The 23,729-nt window shown below is 43.6% G+C and overlaps 1 protein-coding gene across 4 annotated transcripts in view; it reads left to right on the top strand.

Moving 5' to 3' along the window:
* The window catches only part of LOC141476976 (zinc finger protein 532), a 39,821-nt gene that overhangs the window by 4,753 nt on the left and 11,339 nt on the right, over positions 1 to 23,729 (top strand). For 2 of the 4 annotated variants that reach the window (XM_074165966.1, XM_074165965.1), the window contains exon 1: positions 8,822 to 11,161. In XM_074165966.1, coding sequence (XP_074022067.1) covers positions 8,822 to 11,161 — 2,340 coding nt within the window. Of the gene's footprint in view, positions 1 to 8,801; positions 11,162 to 16,273; positions 16,456 to 19,364; positions 19,542 to 23,729 lie in introns of those variants that run through there. The other 2 variants (XM_074165963.1, XM_074165964.1) reach the window with 2 other exon arrangements.

Below are 23,729 nucleotides of genomic sequence, written 5' to 3'. Positions count from 1 at the left end.
CAGGCTTCAGAAGATACTCCTCTTTCCCTTCCTGTTTTCTCCTGCCCAAAGAGAGCTTGAGATACCCATTTTGGAAAAAAATAAGTTCAAAATTGGAGGACTTAGACTGAAAGATGAGGCTTCTAAGGAGCCGTAAACTACAAGTAATTATATTTTAGCCGTCAGAAAAACCCTGTGAGAATTTGCTTAAGAGAACAAACAGATATAGTCAAGAACTGCCGTTACTTAATTATACCCATTGCAGGGGGAAAGGGCTCATCCTTGAACAGATCAGATAAGAGGGATCCATAACCAGGTGCAGGATATAGTAGAAAAGAGGGCAAAGACAATTATCTGATCTTTTATGATCAGTTGTAGGGATGGATATGTTTTGAAGATGGTGGTGACATGCTTACAGTTGTAAAACAGCTCCGGCTCCTTTAGGGGATATGGTACTTGTTGGCTTGGCACGGCTTGGTGATCCCTAATGGCAAAACCCAGCTAAGCGATGAGCACAAGCAGCACTTTGCCATCCCTCACGTTACATTCTGAGTAAGAGACTCCTCTGCAGAGATCTTGCATTCCTAAGGCTCAAAGCTTGAATCCATGGGCAAACCAATTGGAAAAAAGTTTTGCCTGTATGAATTAGCAGCAAATAAAGCAACGTAAATGCTCAAGCTTTAGTCTGGCTGCAGGTGCATCTGCATCGTGTGCCTGGAGATAAGTATCACCCTCGTGGCCTCTGGGGGCTCCCTAATTGTTTTGTTTCCCAGGAAAAGACACGGTGCGTACAGGCATACTGTCGGTCTGTCTCTGTGCCAGGTTCCAGCAATACACCATGAACATCATGCGAGTGCCACTCAGTATCTTCCTGATCTTTTTTCCTTGACTTCCATCTTCTGCCACCCCAAATGGAATTTGCTACCATTGATTTCATTCCTGGCATATGTGATTTTGAACTCCAAGATTTGTATGGAAGACACTCCTGAATTGAAAAATTAAAAATCCTGGGAACAATTACAACCAAACTGCACTTGTATACAAATCAACAGAATACACCTGGTAATGCATTCACTTCGGTGGCTTTATTGCTTGTTTGTTTTCAGCATTTGCTGGTTTAAAACAACTCTTGTAGCCAGTGTGTGGATTAACAGGCTTCTGTGATGTTCTAGAACTAGATGAATAAAACTAGAATGAGTGGAGGAATTGGGTTAGTTAAATAATTTTATATTATTTTGTAAATAGTTTAGCAATTATTCTAAAATTATACTGTCTTTTGTGTATAATTTGGAATTCCATCTTTGGAAACACTCAAAACCTGGCTGGACTGTGCTCTGAAGGTCTTGCTGTAGCTGTCCCTGCTTTGTGCAGAGAGGTTGGAGTTCCAGAGGACCCCTTCAACCCAGATATTCTGAGATTGGGTGAAGTGCCCCTTGAAAACTTTGGGCTAGTAAAGAATAAATTGTGAAATTCTTCTGAAACTGTCAACAGCGAGGTTACTGCATTGAGGGGAAAAAAAGGTGAAAATTTTTAATACTTGAAATATTGGGCTAACATCTTCCAATGCTTTTTTGAGGGAGAAGAGAGAGAAAAAAAATTAGTAGAATGTTCTCTTAGAAAACTAAAGTGCAAATTTGGGTTTCTCTTACTCATTGAGGCTCGTGCGTGGAGACAAATTGGATTTTTTGGATTTTCCTTTTTTTTTTTTTTAAAGGCAGATAGATACAGTGTACAATATTGCAATATCAGATTGGTTGGTACACATTTTAACTGTAAAACACCCTATTCTTCACAAAGATGTTTATATCAGGACTGGTGTGACCTTATTGGTACTATGGATGGTAAATGAGACCTTTATCCTAAGAAATCAATACACTGCCTACTATGAAACTTACGTTTCTGGACGCAGGAACCTGTCTGAGTTTTGTGGCAGGAACAAGTCGTGGGACCTTGGATAAGCGAAAAGGAGCCCATATTTTATGTGAGTGTGATAGATGTTGCTGGTTGTGGTCGGAGTGGCCTCCTGCATATCCTACTCGCCTGCTGCCTGCTCAAACCACACCAAGTTGTGATTGGAGATGTGGTTCTCGTTTCCTGAAGAAGGTTTGGTGGTTGAATTAGCATATTGCTTTTGTCTTTCTTTCAGATACTTAGCTTCCAAAGTAAATAATCAGTAGCGTTAGTCAGGCATAATTACTAATACAAGTTGAATAACTAATGAACTGCTTATAACCTGTGTATTAGGCTGATGTTTGCCTAATGTTAGGATATATACTACTATAATTCTGATTGAGTCACTTCAGTCTTCTCTACCTGATGAAATTTTTTGGCATAACAATACAGAAGTTTAAAAATATTAATATGCTTTTATGCTCGTTAGGCTGGTATTACTCCCAGTGTAGGCATTTTGTTCCAGAATGAGCATGATGTTATTTAGGCATCATTACTCGTGTTTTTGGAAATGGAGTAATTATAGCAGATTATCAGAATTTTGTACTGGAATAGTGTGTCTAGCTGGGAATTTGTACCAGTCTAACTATAACAGAATAATTGTTATGTGTGGTTATCGCAGAAGTGTTCTTCCAGAATCAAGACATTACCTTGTGCTGGACCCTAAGAAGTGATGTCTCAATGCTCTTGTTTTCACAGTAATGAAAAGAACGCTGATTTTCTTCGAAGAACACACAAAAGAAAAGGTCTCTGCCCTAAAGAGTGAACAGTCCACAGCTGTACCTAGTACACGTGGAGGTAAAAACTGTAGGGAGAGTTTAGGGAAGGTAAAGGAACGTACTCACAAGAACATGAACTCCATAGGTAGATGAAAACTAAAGGTGGGGGTTTTTCCCATTTCCTTAAATAATAAACAGACTTGCTGCTGAGGGAAGCTTGAGATGGGTAGTTGTTTGAACAAGAGCATGGAGTTACATGTTGTAAGTAGGGACAGTGTGGGATTGGAAGGCAAAGGGCAGGAATTTAAATTTAATACAGTAGAAAAGATGGGACTCGTACAGGCGGTTAAAGCAGTTACATAGAGTCACTGGACTTGTGGTTGAGCAGCGAAGATTTGGATGAGCCGGAGGGTGACTAACAAGGCAGAAAAGTTGGTCAGTTCTGTAAAGGTTACTGATGAAATAGAAGAATAAAAATTGAGCATGTAAGACCATGCTTGTGATCCAGAAATGATAGTTGGAAGCCTTCGTGTGTAGGGAATCTTAATCGGAAAAGTACGGCAAAGGGAGGAGAAATTTTTGTCATTGCCAGACCTGGAAAGCTTGAGTTGTTCTTGTTAGCTGACAGACCAGAACCAGAGTTTTGAGCAGTTTGGAGATAAGACCTGTCTGGGAGCTGCCAGATAACTCTGTTTTCTTGTCTCCATTGGGCTGTTTGAACTCCCCAAAACGAGTCTGTTTTGAGTGTTTACAATTTCTTAGCTTTACACCAAAAAGTACCCTTTAATTTCAGCACCATTTTATAGGCAGCTTGGTCTTTCTTGTGGAGAATACTGTGCCCCATCTGCAGCTGTCCTAAAGCCCAAGCTACAAGATAAAGCATATTTAGGAAGTGAGAAAAAATGTTTTCTTCTATGTGTTTATCTGCTCCCCCCCTTGCCAGAGTACTTGGAAGGGGAGGTTGGTTTGTTTTTCCTCACAGGGCTGGAGTTCTCCATCTGGAACAGGTATAGATACGGGGCTTGAGGAGGAGTGACAAAAATTCCATGTGGTAAAACAAAACTGCCTTTTTTATTCCTTCGGAAGCAGCTTATTTGCTTCTGAGCCCTGGTATTTCTTTTGTCGATATTTATGTCATTGCCCGTGAGCCTTCCTCACATCCACAGCCACAGTTGCTGTAAGAAAGCAGTGTTTCAGAATGGTCTCTGCATCCCCTGCCAACAGGGCAAGAGCTCCCGCACGCACTACGTCTTGCAGATGTTTTCCCCTTTTTCTGTAGATAAGCCATGTAAAATCTTTGACTACAGCTATAGGCTTTCCATCTTAGCAGCTGGGATATGGAGGCCCCCAAAGGTTTACAAGAATTTAACTATTTCTCGTGGGTGTAGCGTCAGATTCTTGGCCTGCTTGTTTCTCCCACTGCCGGTAGGGAGTTCTCATGGGCTGGCTCGTGTTTTGACATAATTAGCCCAGTGAGTGCCTTGCTGGAATGTGTCAGCAGATGAGCCCGAGTGAAAGGCTGACTGGGAGAAGGAAGACCCTGGACCAGGCAAGGGGTGTCTTCCTTTGGCTAAAACCTGTGCCGTTTCCTTCCTGCTGTTCAGAGGAAGCTCTTATTTCAGGAGATGCGTTTCCAAAGAGGGATGTAGGAAGTGATGCACACGTGCTTTGAACAAAGCATGAGCACAGACAAACCAGTCCTGGTTTATCCTCCAGAACTTAATCTGCACCTTACATTTCAGTGAGATACCGATGGATGTTGTCACTGAAGAGATCAATGGAAGCCATGCAGTAAGTATATTCACAGTCTGCCCTCTTATGTTTTTTAAGGCTGTGGTGTTTTCCCAGAGGCCATGTCACCCACCATCAAAGCAGCAGAACCCAGAAGCGTTGCACCTCACTGCTCCGGTGGCTCTCTAGCTGGACATACTCAGATTTATTTTCCTTTTTATTTACTTTTATCATTCAAAAATCAGTAAGCAAAGTAATGGTTGAATTTTTAAAGGAACTGATTTTCTTCAATAACTTTTCTCAAGTAATTCAAGCGCCCTAGAGGTTGCAAATCTTACAACAAAGGGGATAGGTTTTTCCTGGCATTCTACTGCTAAACAGCAGCAGCCAGCCAGGTGGCGAGGCAGGAACTAGTCCATGGGAAGGAAAAGGAATGTAACAAAAGGAAACTCACCTGAAAATGACATAGTGCTTTGGACAGAGGCAATAAATCTAAGAACTGGCTCTTTATACCAGTACCTGCAAAATTAGGGGTGTTTAATTTATTGTATCATCTATCCATTGTTCTTCATAATGCTTCAAGTCAGCATTCCCTGCTTTTGAGGTGAATTTTGTTTCTATTGTTTAGAAACTAAAAATGAAAAAAATTCTTTTTTGGACGGAGGTGTTTGAGGAAGTGGGTGACTTGCAGGTTGTTTCTTTAAATATGTTTTTGTTCAGTCTGAGGAATGTATCCTCAGATACATCCTGTAGTCTGAGGAGTGATTGCACACCTTGTGGGCTGTTCCTCAGTTCAGTTCTGAAGATCGCCTGAGTGGCAGCCCTTGGGTACCAGATTTGTACACCTTGGTGTGTCTCTGTGGAGGCACCAAGCTTTGCTCTCAGCACTTTGAAAGCAGTTCTCAAAGAAATTCCAGTTCCTGGAAAATCACGATTTCCTAGGGAACCAGGAACTTGCCTCGTTTCCTGTTCTGAGTATTTGCAGGCATCAGGTTGGCCCAGAGAAGGAGTAGACTAACAGCTTCTCTGGCAGCCAAGGTGTCAGTTGATTTTGAGCTTGGATAAAAGGCGAAGTTTTATCCTTAAGGGAAGGAGTTACTGAAAGGTTTTCGGAGGAGTGAAAAGGGAGGAATGTGGCTTCTGAGTCCTGGCAGTTGTGGTGGGAGCACAGTTTATATACTGAATCTTAAAGTGGTGTGCTGTGCTGGAATAGTGAGGAAGAGGTGAATAAAATGTCCAGGTTACCACTTTGCTGACTTCATCGAGCCTGGCACAGTCTTGTCCCTTTTTGTTAGACTGAGATTGTATTAAAAGTTTGAAGAATGGAAGAGGTTGTTCATAAGGGCAGCAGCAGCTCCGGGTCTCCCATGTAGAAGGAACCATTCCGTTCTCCTGCTCCGGTGGAGCACAGGAGTCCTTCCTTCTGCAGACACTTGGAAGATGGTTGCAGCTTTATGCACTGTGCTCTCTATGGATAAATTTATGATCGTAGCTCTGCAGACCTCTGAATGCTTTTGAGAAGCTTTCCCGTTTTGGAATTAGCCTAACCAAGTTTCTCGGGGAAGCACAAATGTATCTCCTCTGCTATGCAGTTTTGCTCTTAAACGTACTTGGATGAAATACTGTATAAGTGGGCCTTTACTTAATTCATTGCTATTGCTAAATATTAGTTAAGCTCCAGTATATGTACTCAGAGGAAGTTTTAGACTAAGAAGACTTTCTAGTTCTTTTTGAGTGTATATAATAACTGTAAAAAGACACTTATGGACAGAGGTACAATCAAAGTGCAAATAATTCATATCTCAAATCATGAAAAACTATGTCAATTAAGGCTTTATTGTGTCATTTTACATGGATCTGATATGCTTTTGTCTCTGGAATCTTTCCCATTTAATTCTTACAATAACTTTCTTTGTAATTTTGATAGTGTGCGTGTATGTAGTTTTGTATTTATTAGGTAACTGCCTCTGTAATCGTGGCCCTTCCACAGGGTCTGGCAATCCTTCGTGCTGAGGGCTGCAGCGCTGTGCGGGGTGTGACAATCCTCCCGCTCTGCTGTAGCAGAGGCAGCTGCTGCCACCCGTGCTGAGCGCAGTGGGTTACCTGCTGGTTATACTGCAAGAGTTGGGTTCTACTCATTACTTGTCTGGTCTCTTCTCTTAAATCTTTATGCTCATTTATCCCAGTTACTAGTTTTAAATGCACGAGGGCTAGAAACTTGCTTTTGAAGAAATGGACTTAAAAATATTATAATTAAACCCACATACGCAATAAAACTAGAATTACCAGCATTATGAAACTATCTTATGTCTGATAAGTATACATTATAACCATATGCCTTACAAAAGCAATGAAGTCTTGATGATGAGCATTTACCATGATAGGCTACTATATGTTGTTTAATAAGTAAAGGAATTACGTGTTGACTAAGAGAGTAAATTCAGCAGTTGCAATGGTATATTTTATAGAGAATCACATGCTGAGTTCAGCTCTGCAGAAGGACTTGGTGCAATGAAAAGGAGTTCATAAGTTAGAGCAACAAAGCGATGAAGTGGACCGTGTAAACAGTTTTCAAAACGATCATATATTTATATGAAGGTATTATGTGAAATGACTGTGTGTATTCCAGTATCCTTGAAAAATTTCCCTCAGTTGCCTTTGTAGAGTCCGTAATGTCTTCCAGGTAGCCAGTGTTGATTAATATGTAAGTCTTAGAAATTTCTATCAAGCAAAGGGGTTATGCCATTTTAATAAACTGCATCTTTCTGAGGAACAGTTAGTGCTGCCAGTGTTATAATGATGTGCATAAAAATAGGTATTTAAACATACATGCATTTTGATGAGCTTTTCTTAGCATTGTTAGAGCTGAATCCAACAGTCAGCAAGCGGTTTCTCAAGACGACCAGAGGAGGAGGAAGTGAAGTTGTAGGATGCATCTCCGCTGACACGTGGGTCCCAGCAGACCCCTTGCCCTGGGGCACGTAGCGTCTGGCCCACCTGAGCTAATGTGGGGAGCCTGGAGAGCGCTGCTGCAGTCGGTCACACCGTGGTGTGCGTGTCGGTGGTGGCCTGTGTTAATTGATACCGGAGACAGAACGTTGAGCTATGTAATGACAATGTTTTCCAGTCCTTTAGGGCCGATACAAAGGCAGGACAGACAGGATGCTTCCTAAATGGCACTTTCTAACAATAACACTTATTTGGTTAAGTCTCTTTGAATACTGAAAGTACGTTAAAAGCAGCTCTGTCACAACCATATAAATCATACGTGTGCGTAGTTATGAAAGAGAATGAAAAAATGTCTGTCTGTGCTTTCTGTAACTGATTTTTGTAGATCCCCACAAGTGATTGCCCTGCACACCTCTGCATATTACTGGAACGTCTGTGGGAAAGGCAAATGTCATAGTGGGATTTAAATCTAAAAGTATACTCAAAGTTAGTTTTTCTTTTTACACGGCATTTGTAAAGTTTCAGTTCTGAGTTACCTCTTTGGTTTGGGAATTGGAAGAAAAAAACCCCGACAGTAGAGGCCAGTGGTGAACTGAAAGAACAGGATCTGGAAAATGTTCTCTGTGAGGGGAAAGGAAACCCTAAAGCTCTAGTGTGGATTAGCCTAAGAAGGAGAAGATTGAAGAGAGATAATGGCCTGGGAGTGAAGTGCTGATGCAGAGAGGCTGGGTGAATAGAGCCACGTGTAGCTCATTCAGATCGCATCAAGAAAGGTTGGGATTGTGCAGCAGGAAGAAGCGTATAATGGAATGGTGAAGGGCTGGAATAAATTGCGTTGGAGGCTGTAGAATCTCTGTTGTGGGACGTCTTTAAAGCAGGTGAGACACCTGTGGGGAATAGCGTAGAGCCAGCAGAACCTTCACTGGAGCCGCTGAACAAAAGCGTTGTGAACACAGGGAGACGCTTACTCCATAATTCTTATAAAGCAATTTAATTTATAGAAAACAGTGCAACTGTTGGTAGAGACACGTTTGTTGCCATCTTCAAGAAGGCTCATCAGCTCGGTAGCACAAATGTCAAGGAAAATCTAGACTTTGGAGGAATTACAAGTGCCTAAGGTTATTTTCATGCAAGTCTCGGTGTCTTGCTGTACTGATGGTGTGTGTGGGCGAGGGCAGGAGGGAGTGTTGGAGCGGGGACAGGAGGAAAGTCACTGAGGAGAAATTTGTGCCTGGAATGAAATGACTGGGTTACAGGCTGTGAAGCTAACAGATTACTGTAGCTCTTGGTCTAATAATATGATGTGCACTTGCAATGGAACACTGTTCTATAATGTATCATTTCTGAAAATACTGCTTCAGAAGAGAAATAACACCTTTTTACGTGGCATATGTGAATATGTGCTTATTTTGTGTAAGGTTGTGCTACCACAGTTTAAAATACTGAGATGGTGACTTTCTGCTTATTTCACAGATTTTCTTACAATCAAATACATGACAATGGGGGATATGAAGACCCCAGATTTTGATGACCTTCTTGCAGCCTTTGACATACCAGACATGGTTGATCCAAAAGCAGCTATTGAATCTGGACATGATGACCATGAAAGCCACATAAAACAAAGTGCTCACACAGATGAAGATTCTCATGCCCCATCATCGTCTGACGTCGGTGTGAGCGTCATTGTGAAAAACGTGCGTACGATTGATTCTTCCGAAGGAGTGGACAAGGACGGCCACCATTCCACAGGCAATGGCTTGCATAACGGCTTTCTCACCTCATCAGCTCTTGATAGTTACAGTAAAGATGAAGGGAAGTCACTTAAAGATGATGGGACAGCTTCTGAGACTACACTGAAGGATTCAGCTTTCAACCAGTTTAGTCCAATATCAAGTGCAGAGGAATTTGATGATGATGAAAAGATTGAGGTGGATGACCCTCCGGATAAAGAGGAGATGCGTGCCAATTTCAGAGCAAATGTCTTGGCAGGATCTGTCTCCCAGCAGGAATATGACAAGCTGAAGGTACTTGGAGGGGAGAACTTGATTAAGTCTGGAATCACAGTTTCAAGTAGCATAGATAAAAATAAAGTTGCTAAACGAGAGACGGAGACAAACTCCATGAATTTAGGTGTCTATGAGCCTTTTAAAGCTCGAAAAACAGAGGACAAATTGCTAAAAGACAATTCTGAGAAGCTTCTTGAAAACAGGGTGCTTGATGGGAAACTGAGTACTGAAAAAAGTGAAACAAATCTTGCCAGCATTTCACAGTCCAAAGCAAAGTCATCAGCAAAGCTTTCTTCATGCATTGCTGCAATCGCAGCGCTGAGCGCTAAAAAGGCAGCTACAGACACCAGTAAAGATTTACAGTCCCATTCAGGAGAATCTTCTCCATTGCCAAAAGACATGAGTGAAAGTCCCCGGGCTATTGAGAAATCGCCTGAATCTCAGAGTCTCATTGATGGTACTAAAAGGCCATCTCTCAAACCACCTGATAGTCCCAGAAGTGTGTCGAGTGAGAACAGTAGCAAAGGGTCTCCATCGTCTCCTGCGGGGTCAACACCAGCAATTCCTAAAGTTCGCATAAAGACCATCAAGACTTCTTCTGGGGAGATCAAGAGAACTGTTACCAGGGTGTTGCCAGAAGTCGATTTGGACTCCGGGAAAAAGCCGGAGCAGACTGCTTCCATGGTGACTTCCATGACTTCTCTCCTGTCCTCTCCAGCTTCTGCTGCTGTTCTCTCCTCTCCTCCTCGAGCTCCTCTCCAGTCCACAGTCGTCACCAATGCAGTTGCGTCTGCAGAACTTGCACCAAAACAGGTCACCATCAAACCTGTGGCTACTGCCTTTCTCCCCGTTTCAGCAGTTAAGACGGCGGGTTCCCAAGTGATTAATTTGAAGCTCGCTAACAATACCACGGTGAAAGCCACCGTGATCTCTGCCGCCTCGGTGCAGAGCGCCAGCAGCGCCATTATAAAAGCTGCCAACGCCATCCAGCAGCAGACGGTGGTGGTGCCAGCGTCGAGCCTCGCCAGTGCTAAACTCGTGCCAAAGACGGTCCATCTTGCCAACCTGAACCTTTTGCCTCAAGGTGCTCAAACCACCTCTGAACTCCGACAAGTGCTAACCAAACCCCAGCAGCAAATAAAGCAGGCAATAATTTCTGCAGCGGCCTCACAGCCTTCGAAAAAAGTGTCTCGAGTCCAGGTGGTGTCATCCCTGCAGAGCTCGGTGGTGGAAGCCTTCAATAAGGTGCTGAGTAGCGTCAACCCCGTGCCTGTTTACATCCCAAACCTCAGTCCCCCCGCCAGTGCCGGAATAACGCTACCGACCCGAGGTTACAAGTGTTTGGAGTGTGGCGACTCCTTTGCCCTGGAGAAGAGCCTGACCCAGCACTACGACAGGAGGAGCGTGCGAATCGAGGTGACGTGTAACCACTGCACAAAGAACTTAGTTTTCTACAACAAATGCAGCCTCCTCTCCCACGCTCGCGGGCACAAGGAGAAGGGGGTCGTGATGCAGTGCTCGCACCTGATTCTGAAGCCCGTCCCAGCCGATCAGATGATCGCGTCCCCTTCCAGCAATAGTGCCACGTCGATGCTGCAGAGCCCCGCGGGAGCTGGCACGCACGCCCTGACAAAGATCCAGTCTGGCATAACTGGGACGGTCATCTCGGCCCCAGCCAGCTCTCCCGTCATCCCCGCCATGCCGCTGGACGAAGATCCCTCCAGACTCTGCAGGCACAGTCTGAAGTGTCTGGAGTGTAACGAAGTGTTCCAGGACGAGACGTCTCTCGCAACTCACTTCCAGCAGGCTGCAGACGCAAGCGGACAAGTAGAGTATCCCATGTTTCCATTCCAATCTTTGATCTATAAGCCTAGGGGACTTTGGATATGGTTTTTACTTTCATTTAGCTGTTAATTTTCTGAACCTCTGTGATTAAAAAGTCTAAACAAAAACCGCAAAACAATCTTGCAAGCACTTACATAGTGGATGTGAACGTATTTTTAATACAAGTTTTCTTAGGATGTTTCCAGGCCCTCAAGTCTGAAATTTACACTGTGTATTTCTGCTAAAATTCAGCATTAGCTTTCGTACAGCTGAACATTGTAATACTGAAATTAACAGTGGTCTTTACTGAGAATTTTTAATGATTCTTTCTGTGCTTTGGAATTCGAGTATCCTGTGGAATCCACTTAATTGGCACCCTCATTAGCAGCCTGTCTGTTCAGTCTGAATGATAGTTTTAAGTGATTCGTGCCTGATCTGTCTTCAGTTTTCACTCTCTTCAGGTGGCAGCACAGGTGAGCCAGGCTTTGCCCTTCTCTCAGGGACCCCAGGCAGTGGATAAATGGCACACTGATGCTTTGGGCAGGACGTGCATGTGGCTTTCCTCAAGTCCTTGTGAAACAGCAGTGACAGTGGTGGTCCCTGGCGTGCATTTCTTCTGTGTGGCCATTTGGTTACTTGTGTTGGTTTTCTTTCCCTCCTACAATTGCTAATGAGTTAAAACTTGCAGAGCATTTTAAAATTCCTCACTAATGTATGTGGCCTAATCTGAAAGAAACACATCGTTCAATAAAAGCTAATATTAATCAGTGTGCGATGTATTTTATAATCCTATAGGAGTTAAGATTGTTAATTAAATGATGCAGCTGGATTTCTGTTGGGGCGTGCCAATTAAAAGGGATTCTGGGGTGTTTCAGAGCAGCCAGTGGAGTTTGGTGTTGCAGCTTCTTGCCGTGTGGGAAGCTGAAACCTGCAAACGGCCTCAGGCTGATGGAGACAGGGACACCCCAGGAATATTCTGGGAATCGCACAGAAATTCACAGGATAAAGGTTTGAAGTCCTGCAGTTAGGGAAAAATGCGTTAGTCGTGGAAGCACAGCCAGGCTCCTTCGGAATGGGTTTACCGAACCTGAGCCCTGTGCTGGGGCCGCGAGGCAGTTACGCTGCGCCCACCACTACGTAGTAGCGTGAAGAGGAAATAATCGTGACTGTCTGCATTACGGGCTCTGCCCCAGCTCCACTTTACTAACGGGCTGTTGGAGTTGGCTGAAATGGCCTGGATTCCCAGGGAAATGCCGGGTGTGTGTATTTCTGGTTGTAAGTCACGTGCCTGCCTAGAGTGAGTTTGATGAAGGTTGTTGTCAGAAGGAAGCTGGCAGAATGTGTTCTGTCCCTGCGTCTTGCTGCAGTTTTGAACAGGATCTAATGGCACACCACGAGTGTATTCTGCACCAGCTCTTCAGTTACTTAATCCTCAGTAATTGGTTTTCAGCTAACTGCTTTGCTGGTGCTTATTGGTGTTGAATTTATCTTTTTTTTTCTGCAGTAGGTCCATTAGGTATCATTTAGCATGATAAGATCCAGTACTATAAAATGAAGCAACTAAGAAGGCAGTAAGACAAAGCCAGTGGATGAGAGACAGACAAATACTCGGAGAATAGGTTGGGAAAATGAAGTAAGGATAAAATGAAAAAAATAGAGAACAAAGATAAACAAGTGAGGTACTGGCTTCCTGTGAGGGGCTTTTTTTGTATGGACAGGAAAACTAAGGAGATTTGTAGAAACACCCTTTGCCTCTTCCTGCTGCCTCTCTGGTGCTTTTGCTCTGTGCGTGTCCTGTTGGACACTGCAGGAAAGCAGCCCAGCTCCTCGCAGAACCTCAGGCTGCACCTGCAGTTCGGCGGGAGGATGAGGATGGGTGCGCAGGTACTGCTGCTCAGCGAGGAAAATAATAGGACAAAGTTGTTATTTGCAGCTTACTGTTCTTTTCTCATTGCTCTCGAAACAGGAATTGTGTACTGGTTCGTGTTTGCAGTGAGTCTCGGCAGTGAGTAGCTGCTACTTCTTCTTCTTCAACTCCTTTTACAAAGAAAATAAACAGTAGAAAACAGCCCTAGCAATTAAAAGATGTTCCCTATAGCGTTGTTACCATTCTATAATACTTCACTGCCATTAATATTCCTGTTAAAGCGAATGGGACCACTCACTGACAGGTTTCCTGGCAGAATGGAACCCTAATCTACTTACTGGGGGAAAAAATAGTAGCAAACCTGAGCTAATTAATGTTAATGTTCCTCTTACTTAGAGGAAGAAGTGTATAGCTCCCGTGGAAACTACGGAGCCCATTTCCCTTCATATTCATAGTTCTTGTGTGTCTTTATTTTCCACCTCCACCATTTTTTCTTCTAACCTTTTTTTTTTCTGAAACTTTGACTTTAAATGCAGGCAGGTGATGATTTTCACAAACTGTTTTATTTTGGTATGGGTTGGAATGAGAGAACTGGAAGTTAATGCCACCTTAAGCCCAAAACAAAATGGTAAGCAAACATGCTGAATTTCAGAATTTCACGGTAGATTCTTCTTGTTCTACTGTAATCAGTTACAATTAAACATTTTATTGTACTTGTCAAAATAGCAAACCAGTGGCCTTAACAGATGGCATTATTGGTGTTTTGTGTCAGTCTGAGTCTCTGGCATTACAGATGCATTTTCTGGGCCCCGTGGTGCAAAGCCAGGGAGGTAGCACTTCATTGGGGTTGGGATGTTTATGGCTCTTCTGTGGCTTCGTGTCCCTGTCCCTTAGAGACCCCTCCAGTCCCTAAAGGGGCTCCAGGAAAGCTGGGGAGGGACTCTTGATGAGGGAGGGGAGCCATAGGAGGAGGGGGAAGGGTTTGACACTGCAAGAGGGGAGATTGAGCTGAGATCTGGGGAAGAACTTCTTTGCTGTGAGGGTGGTGAGAGCCTGGCCCAGGTTGCCCAGAGAAGCTGTGGCTGCCCCATCCCTGGAGGGGTTCAAGGCCAGGTTGGAGGGGGCTTGGAGCAACCTGGTCTGGTGGGAGGTGTCCCTGCCCAGGGCAGGGGGTGGCACTGGATGGGCTTTGAGGTCCCTTCCAACCCAAACCAGTCTGCGATTTCCTTTTGTAGTGTTGCAGGCTAAAGGCTTGGACTATGAAAACCCCATACGTTTCTATTATTGGAGTAAGTTCTGTTTTGCTGTTTTCTTACCTAATCAAAGATCTGAGGAATAGTACCGCAGCCGAGTAAACGAGAGAAGCAGATGTTAAGCAGAGCTGTGGTTAGTCAGGATTTTGCCTTCAAGCTTGAGGTGAAACAAAGTTGAGATCCCAAAGCAGTTGTGGTGGGCGCTGGAGGGTGTGAGGCAGTGGTGTTGGCCATGGCAGTTGAGGACAAATAACTGGCATTTCAAGGTGAATATTTAAATGTGTCTGAATGCAGTCTCAGCTGTGCTGCGTCACAGAGGCTCCAACCAGAGTGATGGTTCCAAATCCCCGCAGATCATGAGCCTCACAAGGCCTTGCACAAGGGTAGCAGAAGCATCCACGCTGGGCTGCTAATCCTTTGGGCTGGCAGAAGTGCTGATACTGAACCTGAATTTGAGCCCTGAGAGATTTTCTTTGCTTGATTTCCTCTATTGGAACGTTTTGCATTTCACCACCTCGCTGTCCTCAGGAGACCGAGAGCTCTGTGTGGATGGAGACTGTGTTCAAACAGCCTGGGCCACCCTGTTCACAGAGTAAATGTTAAGAGCGAAGCGCATGGAAACACACTTCTTGCTTCTCTCTGTGTCACCACGAGATGTTTCATGTTAACATTTCTCCTTAAAATACGGTTTTAAAACAAGAATCAAAGATTTGCACGCGCCCTCAAAAAAAGCATTTAGATTAAGCTATTTTGGAAAAAGAATAAAAATGGAATGTACAGATTGTAATACAAAAGTATATTTGTTCTTAGAATATCAGTAATATTGTATAAATGCTAAGGCAATTAAGTTACTTTAGACATTGATATTAAATAGCGTTCTCTTAGGAAAAAAAAATCATTTGTGCAGTGACTCTAAAGGCTTTTTCCTTCTGTCTTTGGAGTTAGTGTCTGTCTCCTGTCTCATTAAATGGGAACAGGTTGGGTTTTTTACTGGCGTAGTTTCCAATACCAGTAAGCGAGAGTCCTGTGGAAGCTGTTTGTCATACTGTGCTGTTTCCTCTCTAATGGGAGCTTCGATTCTGCTGTTAGGTCATCTGGACCTTACTGCTTTTAGAAGAGATTTAAAGGAGAGTCGCCTAAATTGGAAGGGTGTGACTTTTTGTAAAGCACCAATCTTTTAGTAAGAAACTGTTTTACCATGGGGAAAGGGATTATTTATTAATTATTTATTTCAGGATTTCCTCATTCATACATACATACAAAAATGGCACAGAGCACCTGAAGAATTTCAGTGTTTCTGATTTGGCATATAGTCAACATGTAGTTTAAGAATATTTTTTTTAATCATTTTTATGTAACAAATTACAAGAAAAGCATTAGCTTAGTAAGTTACTCCTGCATGTAGAAAGATTGCCCTGCAAAGAAAAGTTTTGTAAACATTGTCTATATCTCTAGTTTTTGCTCAGATGCACAGTATGTCGATGTAATGCAGGTGCTGTATGCTAGCCCAGGAAATATATTTTGAAATTATCAGCAAACTTTTTGCCTGATAATATTCCATTTTATTGATATTACGGATATTACCCTTAGAATTCATCAGGAGCAAGGAGCAAAGAAAGCGCAGATAGTCAAGTTGGTGGGTTTGATTTGATTTTTTTACTTTCTGTGATGCGCTGAGTTAAAACCGTACAGTTTGATTCTCAGGTTGTGCCCTGTGAAGGTGACCTTGTGAGGCACCTCAGTGAAATTTATACAAGCCGACATGCCCCCCGGGGGTGAGTGGCATCTGAAAGGGCTCTGTTGTGCCAAGGTGGCCGGTATCTGCCAGCTTTGTCCCACCAGGCGTGCCGGCAGGGTACACAGGCAGTGCCCGCTGCTCCTCCGGGTTCCCACCAGTCGAAATGTGTAACCTTTCATTGATATATTGCAGTGCTTGACGCGGTATGTAGAGCTGAACCCAACCTTTTGTTTCATCTATTTTGGTTTATCGTTTAGAAGACATGCAATATCTGCCAGATGCTGCTCCCCAACCAGTGCAGCTTTGCATCACACCAGAGAATTCATCAGCATAAATCTCCATACACCTGTCCCGAGTGCGGAGCCATCTGCAGATCTGTCCACTTCCAGACCCATGTCACTAAGAACTGCCTGCATTATACCCGAAGAGTTGGCTTTCGGTCAGTATAATCATTACTTCTGTTGTCGATTCATGTATAATTTATGCTTTTAAATGTAATTGTGCATTTTCATAGGCATTGTTTGTAGAATACAGCTTCATGGGTGCAAGGTTGTCACGGCAACAATGCTATTAGTACTACAAATTTTGGAATAAATACCACATTGGGATTCTGCTCTGTTTTGGGCATCTGCTTTTGTACATTATTAAATCAGAATATTGGCTATCTCATCCAGCCATAAAATGTCAGATTCAGGACTTCACAGTTTATAAGAAAATAATCTGAATTCTCTAGACCTTAATTTCAGGTTCTTAGAAAAAACCTTCAGAGTTTTCTCAAAACATGGAATTTGAGATTGTTCTCTCTGGTAGAACAGTCATTTTGGGTATTTACTGCTGGAATTCATTGTGGAGATGCTGATGGGCGTACTGCACCTGCCTGGCTGCTCTCTTTGCAATTCAAGATTTCTCAGCTTTACAGTACTTGAAAATTACCTTTCTCATTCAATCAGCCTGATCTTTTGGTTCTTCTTTGTTAGTCTTCAGTTTCCCTTTTATTCTTCTGTTTCCCTGTTAATGGCAGCTCACTGAGAAAATGGGGATCAGAGGCATCTCACAGGAATGTTAAGTTTTGAAAGTCTTGAAAACCTGTTCTGTGTTAGAGTGTCGCTGGCAGCGAGTGGCAGGCGGCACAGGGAGAGGTGAGAAGAGCCCAGCTTTGCTCCGCAGCCCTGAGACGTCTCTGCTCCACCCTCCCTGGCTGGAGAAGGGCCATGTAGTGTCTCACCAGCAGGCAGCTTCTTCCCTCTTCAGGTGCCACCGCGTTCACTAGGGCAGCTGTGACATCTGCCAGGAGGAGAAGAAAGCACTTTTGCTGCATCCAGCCGGCTGTTCCCAGACTGAACCCACAGCCTGGCACAGCTCACAGCTCTTTGGGTTGTTCTCTGTTCTTCCCTCCCAAGCCGTAGTCAGTCTGTCTGCTCCTAAATTTCTCACATCTGCTACCTCCACGCTCCTTCCCTTGCCTCTAGTCTGTGCCTCTGGAGTTTGGACACAGCTAGAACCATCTACAGGGACTCCCAGCCCGCACCAGTAACACCAGAAGACTCACAAATCCTTCACTGTGAATCTAAACTAAAGTTACTAAACTTTTCAAGGTGTGTCATAAACATCTCACGTCACCCCAAGTCAAAATTTCTGTATATGGTGAGGCTAAAACACAAATAGCTCTGCAAAGAAAAGCCGTATCTGGAGAGTTAATGTCTCCCTTCTTGGTCTCCTCAGCATCTCCTGGTCACCACGGCGCGTTTGCTCAAGGAACAGCATGACCTGCCCTTCCAAAGGTCCTCTGTGAGGGAGTTCAGTTTGGTGTCAGTGAGTTAGGCTGGTTGTCTGAACCGAATCCGCTGAAAATCTCAACCTTAAGTTTAACTGCATCCGTCCGAGTTGCAAACAAGCAGCAGTTCCAGCAGTCCGAGGAAGGAAGACTCGATCCTTAGGAGCTGTTTTAATATAGTGGTGGATGCTGAGGATCGTTTATTTTGTCGCATTGCTAGAGACTAAAGGCAGGTGGGATGGGACAGGGAGGCAAGAGGTGGCACCCTGCTCTCCTGAGGTGACACCGCGGGGTAGGTCTGTCAATGAGAGGGTCAGGCTCTGTACCGCTGCGCAGAAACACTCATCTCTGTAAACGGGGAATTATCTTAACGGACCCAAAAAGGACTGTTTCCTTCAGAAAATGTATTGGTAAGTGGAGACTAGATAGATACAAACTTGATTAATAGTATTAAGAATGTAAATTAAGTGCTCGGAAAAGAAAGGGTGACATTTCATAAAATTCAAAGATGACACATTTTAAAAGGAAAAGGGGATTCTTGAATGCAATGTATAACTGTATTTCCTGCTTTATTGCTGGCATCATGGCCCTAAAACAGTGTCAAAAATTATTTGATGTTTATATGACAATAATCACCCTACCATGATAGATGCCAAAATTAAAATTTTGGAAGGATAGAGGCCTTCTACATTTAAATTGTAAAACTCTTAAACACTGGTCAGTAAGAAGTTTGTTCATTTGACGGGTTGTTTTGTAATTGCTTATTGCAGTGTGTTCTTGGGCTTGTTTGGTAGCATTTAGTACTGGAGATGTACGGCGCTGTAAGGGACCGTTGTGTATAGAAATTCTTATGTAATAATATTAACTTGATTTTTTTAATCATTTCATTTTAGAATAGATGCGGAAAGGTCACAAATTTTCGACACAGCAGAAGTATGTTTTTGAAAACTATTTTCAGAATTCCAATCTGATAGATTGATCTGATTGTAGAGGTTCGGTTTAGTTGTCCTGAGTTTAAATCACTTTTTTTTTTGGTTTTAAATCCAAGCACTGATTTGATTCCATGTACAGAAAATCATTACCAGTTTGTCTTCATTAAATCTAAGCAAGGGAAACGGTGGAAATGTTTTCCTTACTGAGTTTCCATTTTTTTGGTGGTAGTTTCTAGATGGCTGTGGCGTACCTTTTACAATCCACTGCATGTGATAAAAATGCCTTTTGTAAAATCTCTTTACAAATTTCAGAGGATTTAAGGATTCTTTTTACAATCAATAGAATATTCCTCTGTCGACCCATCTATCTGTTTTGTTGTAATGCCGTAAAAACACGTTCTGACTTCATATCTCTTAGATTTTCAAATTAAATTTGGGAAATTTCTTTTTTCTTACTTTCTGCTACTCAAATCTCTGTTTATGTTGATTCTTACCAAGCTGTTTAAATTGACAGAATGAGGTAGTTTAATCAGGTTGTGTGTATGTACGTTTATCTCTCCCACGTGCTTGAAAGCGTTTATTCTGTGTCTTTGGGTACCGCTTCGAGCTGGGCTGGACTGACCCTTCTCTGCTCTTTTGCAGCTGCGTGCACTGCAACGTGGTGTACTCGGACGTGGCCGCCCTCAAGTCTCACATCCAGGGCTCTCACTGTGAAGTCTTTTACAAGTGTCCCATCTGTCCCATGGCGTTTAAGTCCGCTCCCAGCACCCACTCCCACGCCTACACCCAGCACCCCGGCATCAAGATAGGCGAACCAAAGTAAGCAAAACTCCTCCGCTGCTGCGCTTCCTGCCTCTGGGTAACGTGTGAGATTGCCTTCTCTCCTCTGCTTGTCATCTTAGACATCACCTGCTGTACAGCCAGCAGTTTGTCACCCTGTCGGTAACGTGGGGAGTTCATGCCATGTTTTTAATGCCATGAGTTTTTAGCTGGCAGTTTATTTGGCAGAGGTTAAATTTCCAAGAACACAGCAACATCAGTTCTTCAAACACTGTGCGCTACAGGAGAGTGGTACAGTAATTGCCAAAGTGATTCGGACAGGCAGGTAGTGTCTTGCTCCTTATCTTTTAATTTGCTCAGCTCATCTGCGTTTTTACTGTGAGTTAAGATAATGGGGTTTTGGAACAGCTAAGGCTCATCAGGGCTTATAAGGCAGTGATTTTCGTAACGTCTGGTTGAAAAGATGGGAAAAAGTTGGTTTTGGTTTTTTTTCTGTTACATGCTCACAGACAGTCATCTGGGTGAACTGGGAATATCTGTTTTCTCAGCATCGCCAGTTGAGCTGGGTGAGGTGCTGCTTCTGGGAGGTGGTGTTGGAAGTGGCAGTGTCCTCTCGGGCTGACCCCGGGCCGTTCTCGCAGACTACAGCCACCCATAGTACCCTGGTCTGTGGGTCACAGCCACCTGCTTGTCCAGCGGTGCCTTTCCTGCAGGATCCCTTCTCCTTTTTCTGTCTGCTGCATTATTCTTCATGAAACCGCAGGCTTGGGAGTGGTGAGCGTTTTCCCACCCAGCGAGAAATGGTACCTTGTTTTAATTCAGGATGGTATCTTCGATGAGAGGCTTTGAAATACCGACATTTAATCTAAAACTTGTTTCAGATTCCCCTAAGTTTCATTAGAGAAACCGAAAGGTTGAGATCACCATTTGTGTCAGATACTCCACCTGTGAAAAGCACAGATTTCTTGAACTGTGCTTGGATCTGCTGAACTGTTTCTGACCAACTTCGTGAATTAAGTATTTTGCATTAGTTTTCTTTCCATATAGATGTGCTTATAATTGTATTCTTTTATGAATTCATTTTGATTATAAAAAGACTAACATAAATTTTTATGCGGTACTATTGTAATACGTGGTAGAATTCGTAGCTGAGTGCTGCTCTTAAGAAGGGCTATATTCTTTAAATTTGCCGGTTTTAATCAGGATGCTGTCGTAAGTACATGCAGGGTGACGAGTAGGATTTTTCCAGTCTTCGCAGTGTTTGCAATTCTTTGCTTCCGTTCCCCAAGCGCCTGTGGGTGGTACAGTGTTGCCACCAATTGACTGCTCTTTCACCATTTAATAAGGTCTGTTTCAAGCTCTCAGGACCTGTGGTTTTCCTCAGAATTAGCTGCATGTATTTCTGCTACTCGGCAGCAATTTAAAAAGGAAATGTTTGTGTTTTAATTAGTTAGTTTCTGAGGATATTTGTCACACATCTTGGTCAAGTTGACATCAGATGTTTGTAACTTTGCTCAAGTTCTGGTTTATCTGCTGTAATGTTCTGTGTTAAAGTCACAGAGCAGCCCGGGTTGGAAGTGACCTCAGAAGATCATCAGGTCCAGCCGTTGGTGGGAAGGGGAGCCAAGATGAGATGGTCTAACACGCTGTCCAGCCCCGTCTTGAGGGCCTCCAGCGATGGGGACTCACCACGTCCCTGGAGAGACTGTTCCAGTGAGTGATTGTTCTCACTGTAAAAAATGTCTTTCTTGTATCGAGACCTCTCCTGGTGCAACTTGTACCCATTGCCCCTTGTCTTCTCCATGTGGCTCCTTGTGAGGAGGGACCCTCTGTCCTCTTTGTAGCCACCCTTTAAGTACTGGAGCACCGTGATGAGGTTCCCCTGAGCCTTCTCCAGGGAGAAGAGACCCAACTCCTTCAGTCTTTTCTCGCGGGGCAGGTTATTCAGCCCTCGATCATCTTGGTGGCCCTCCTTTGGACCCTCTCCAGTCTGTCCATGTCTTTCTTGAGTTGTGGGAACCAGAACTGGACACAGTGGTCCAGCTGTGGCCTGACCAGCACAGAGCAGAGCTGACATGGGCTGTTGTATTTGAGGAAATACATTCACGTTTGACCAATCTGCTGCTACTGGTTTACTGTATTGTATTGACTGGCATCTCCATTGCGGGTGACTGGCCTTCATTTGGAAGCTTAACAGCTTCGTTATTGGAAAGAAGGGACGTAATAGTCGGATGACACTATAGATACCACCACATAAGCTCAGTTAAATTTTTGTTCTTCTGAAGTAAAAATTTTAGCAGAAGTGAAGGGTACAGTAGCCGCCCGTGTTTGGAGAGTGAAGCTGTTGATTCTCATTGAGTGTGTCAAAGGCGTCTGACCCTTGACTGTGAGTCTCGAAGCTCCCTGATGGCAGATGTTGTGGGGCCAAGATCCAGATGTTCCTCTGGCCATTGCAGAGGTGCAGCCCGACACACGTCCCACCGTGCCAGCACCTCGGGCTGTCCCAAAGGCAGGCTGGGGACGGTCCCGTCCCGAGGGGCTCTGCCCTGATCACGCTTCGCTGTTTATGGGAACTGGGTTTTATTTGTAAATGCCTCTGGCAGTTACTGAAACCCTGTGATTTGCAATTACATTGCAACAGCTACAGGAAACTATTTCGGGCATGAAAAATGAAGTTTCTGTGCAGTGACTCTCAGTGGGATGAAATGAGATTATTTTAACACAGAGAAATGGATGGCTGTCCTGTCGTTCAGCGTAGGTGTGCTGCGGGAGAGAGCTTCGCAGAGACGCTGCCTGGGTTTTATGGGAAACCAAAGCTTATATGTGATTTTCTTTTTTCAGTAAGCAGTGTAACTTCATAGGAACGGCACTAAGAGATTTTTCATGGCTGAGCTCTTTTAGGATATTAGAAAAGTTCTTGCTTATCAAGACAAATTATGGATATGTACTGTACTATTGGTACAAGGTGTATTATTCCACAAGTACCATTTTTTTAGAGAAAAAAATCATGGGAAGAAGAAATACCATAGTCTGGTACAGAAGCTTTCAAAACACTAAACATCTTTCATGTCTGTATTTATTCTAAGATAATAGTGAATTTGTAATGGGATTTTTGAAAAGTGAAGAAGTGTGCGTTCCATGCCTAGTTTGGTGCCACCTCAGCATTCTGTGGTCTGCTGTTCCGTACTCTAGATACAGTAAGAATCTGAAGCATATAGTAGAACGTAGTTTATTTGATTAAATTACATAACCCTGTGATGATAAATTCATACACTGCAGACCTGAAGTCATTCCAGCGGAGATCACTGTCTGGTTCCACCACGGAGGATAAAGCAGTGGGTGCAGTGGCGCGTGGTCGTCAGAGGATGCAGTGTCAGTAACAGATTGATCTTCGCATATCTGACAGGCTGGGACCACTTGATACACCACAGAAATAGTACTTTCCGTAGTTAATATGATTAAGTGTACTGTTTTTCATTATTTCCAATATTTGGACTGACTGAATGGCTTGGAGATCGGAGCGACGTCCCGGTCCTTGTCATCTCCAGACACAGCACAGAGTGGTCTTTAGAGCTCGTGAACAACGTGCTGTTGATGGGAGTTGCTCAGAGGGATATAGAAGGGACTGGGAACATTTATGTGGATAATGAGAAAGTTCAGCATTCCAACAAGCAGGGTTTGTTGTGTTGGGTTTTTTAGTGGAAAGTCATTCTTGAGGAGAGAGCTGAGCCTGGAATGGGTGGGATTAGGAGTTGGGCTTTCGCAGGGGAAGCGCCTGGTTGGGGTTTCCTTTACATGAGCTGAATGTGTTCTGCAGCACCGCCACCGCTGATGGGTTACACTGCCCTCTCCTCCCATCATTGTGGCAGATTTCTTTGTTACTTCTCTTTCACGTGTCATTTCGTTTTCATTCGTTTTCCAAGTTAAGAAAAAGTGTGAGGTTTCTGAAAGAATAGAATTATTTACTAGTTATAACCAGGCATGTTCGCAGGTTGCAGTTTGAAAAGCTGATCTTGTTATTCACCTTTAGTTGTCAGGGAAATCATTCTTAATACAATCAAACATTCAGATAAGCAAAAAGCGACAAGCAAACTATCAAGTAAATACCTAGAATGCAGTTGAAACTATACTTTTCATTCTAAAATCATCAGCAAAATGAAACCAGCTTCAAACTATTGTCAGGTGGCAGTTGCTGCAGCATTTAGGTCAGAGGATTATGTTTCCCTG

This window comes from Numenius arquata, chromosome Z (genome assembly GCF_964106895.1).
Source record: "Numenius arquata chromosome Z, bNumArq3.hap1.1, whole genome shotgun sequence".
In the NCBI taxonomy this organism is placed as follows: domain Eukaryota; kingdom Metazoa; phylum Chordata; class Aves; order Charadriiformes; family Scolopacidae; genus Numenius; species Numenius arquata.
Note: the sequence above shows the minus strand (reverse complement) of the source record. Positions and strands in the feature narration are given on the sequence as shown.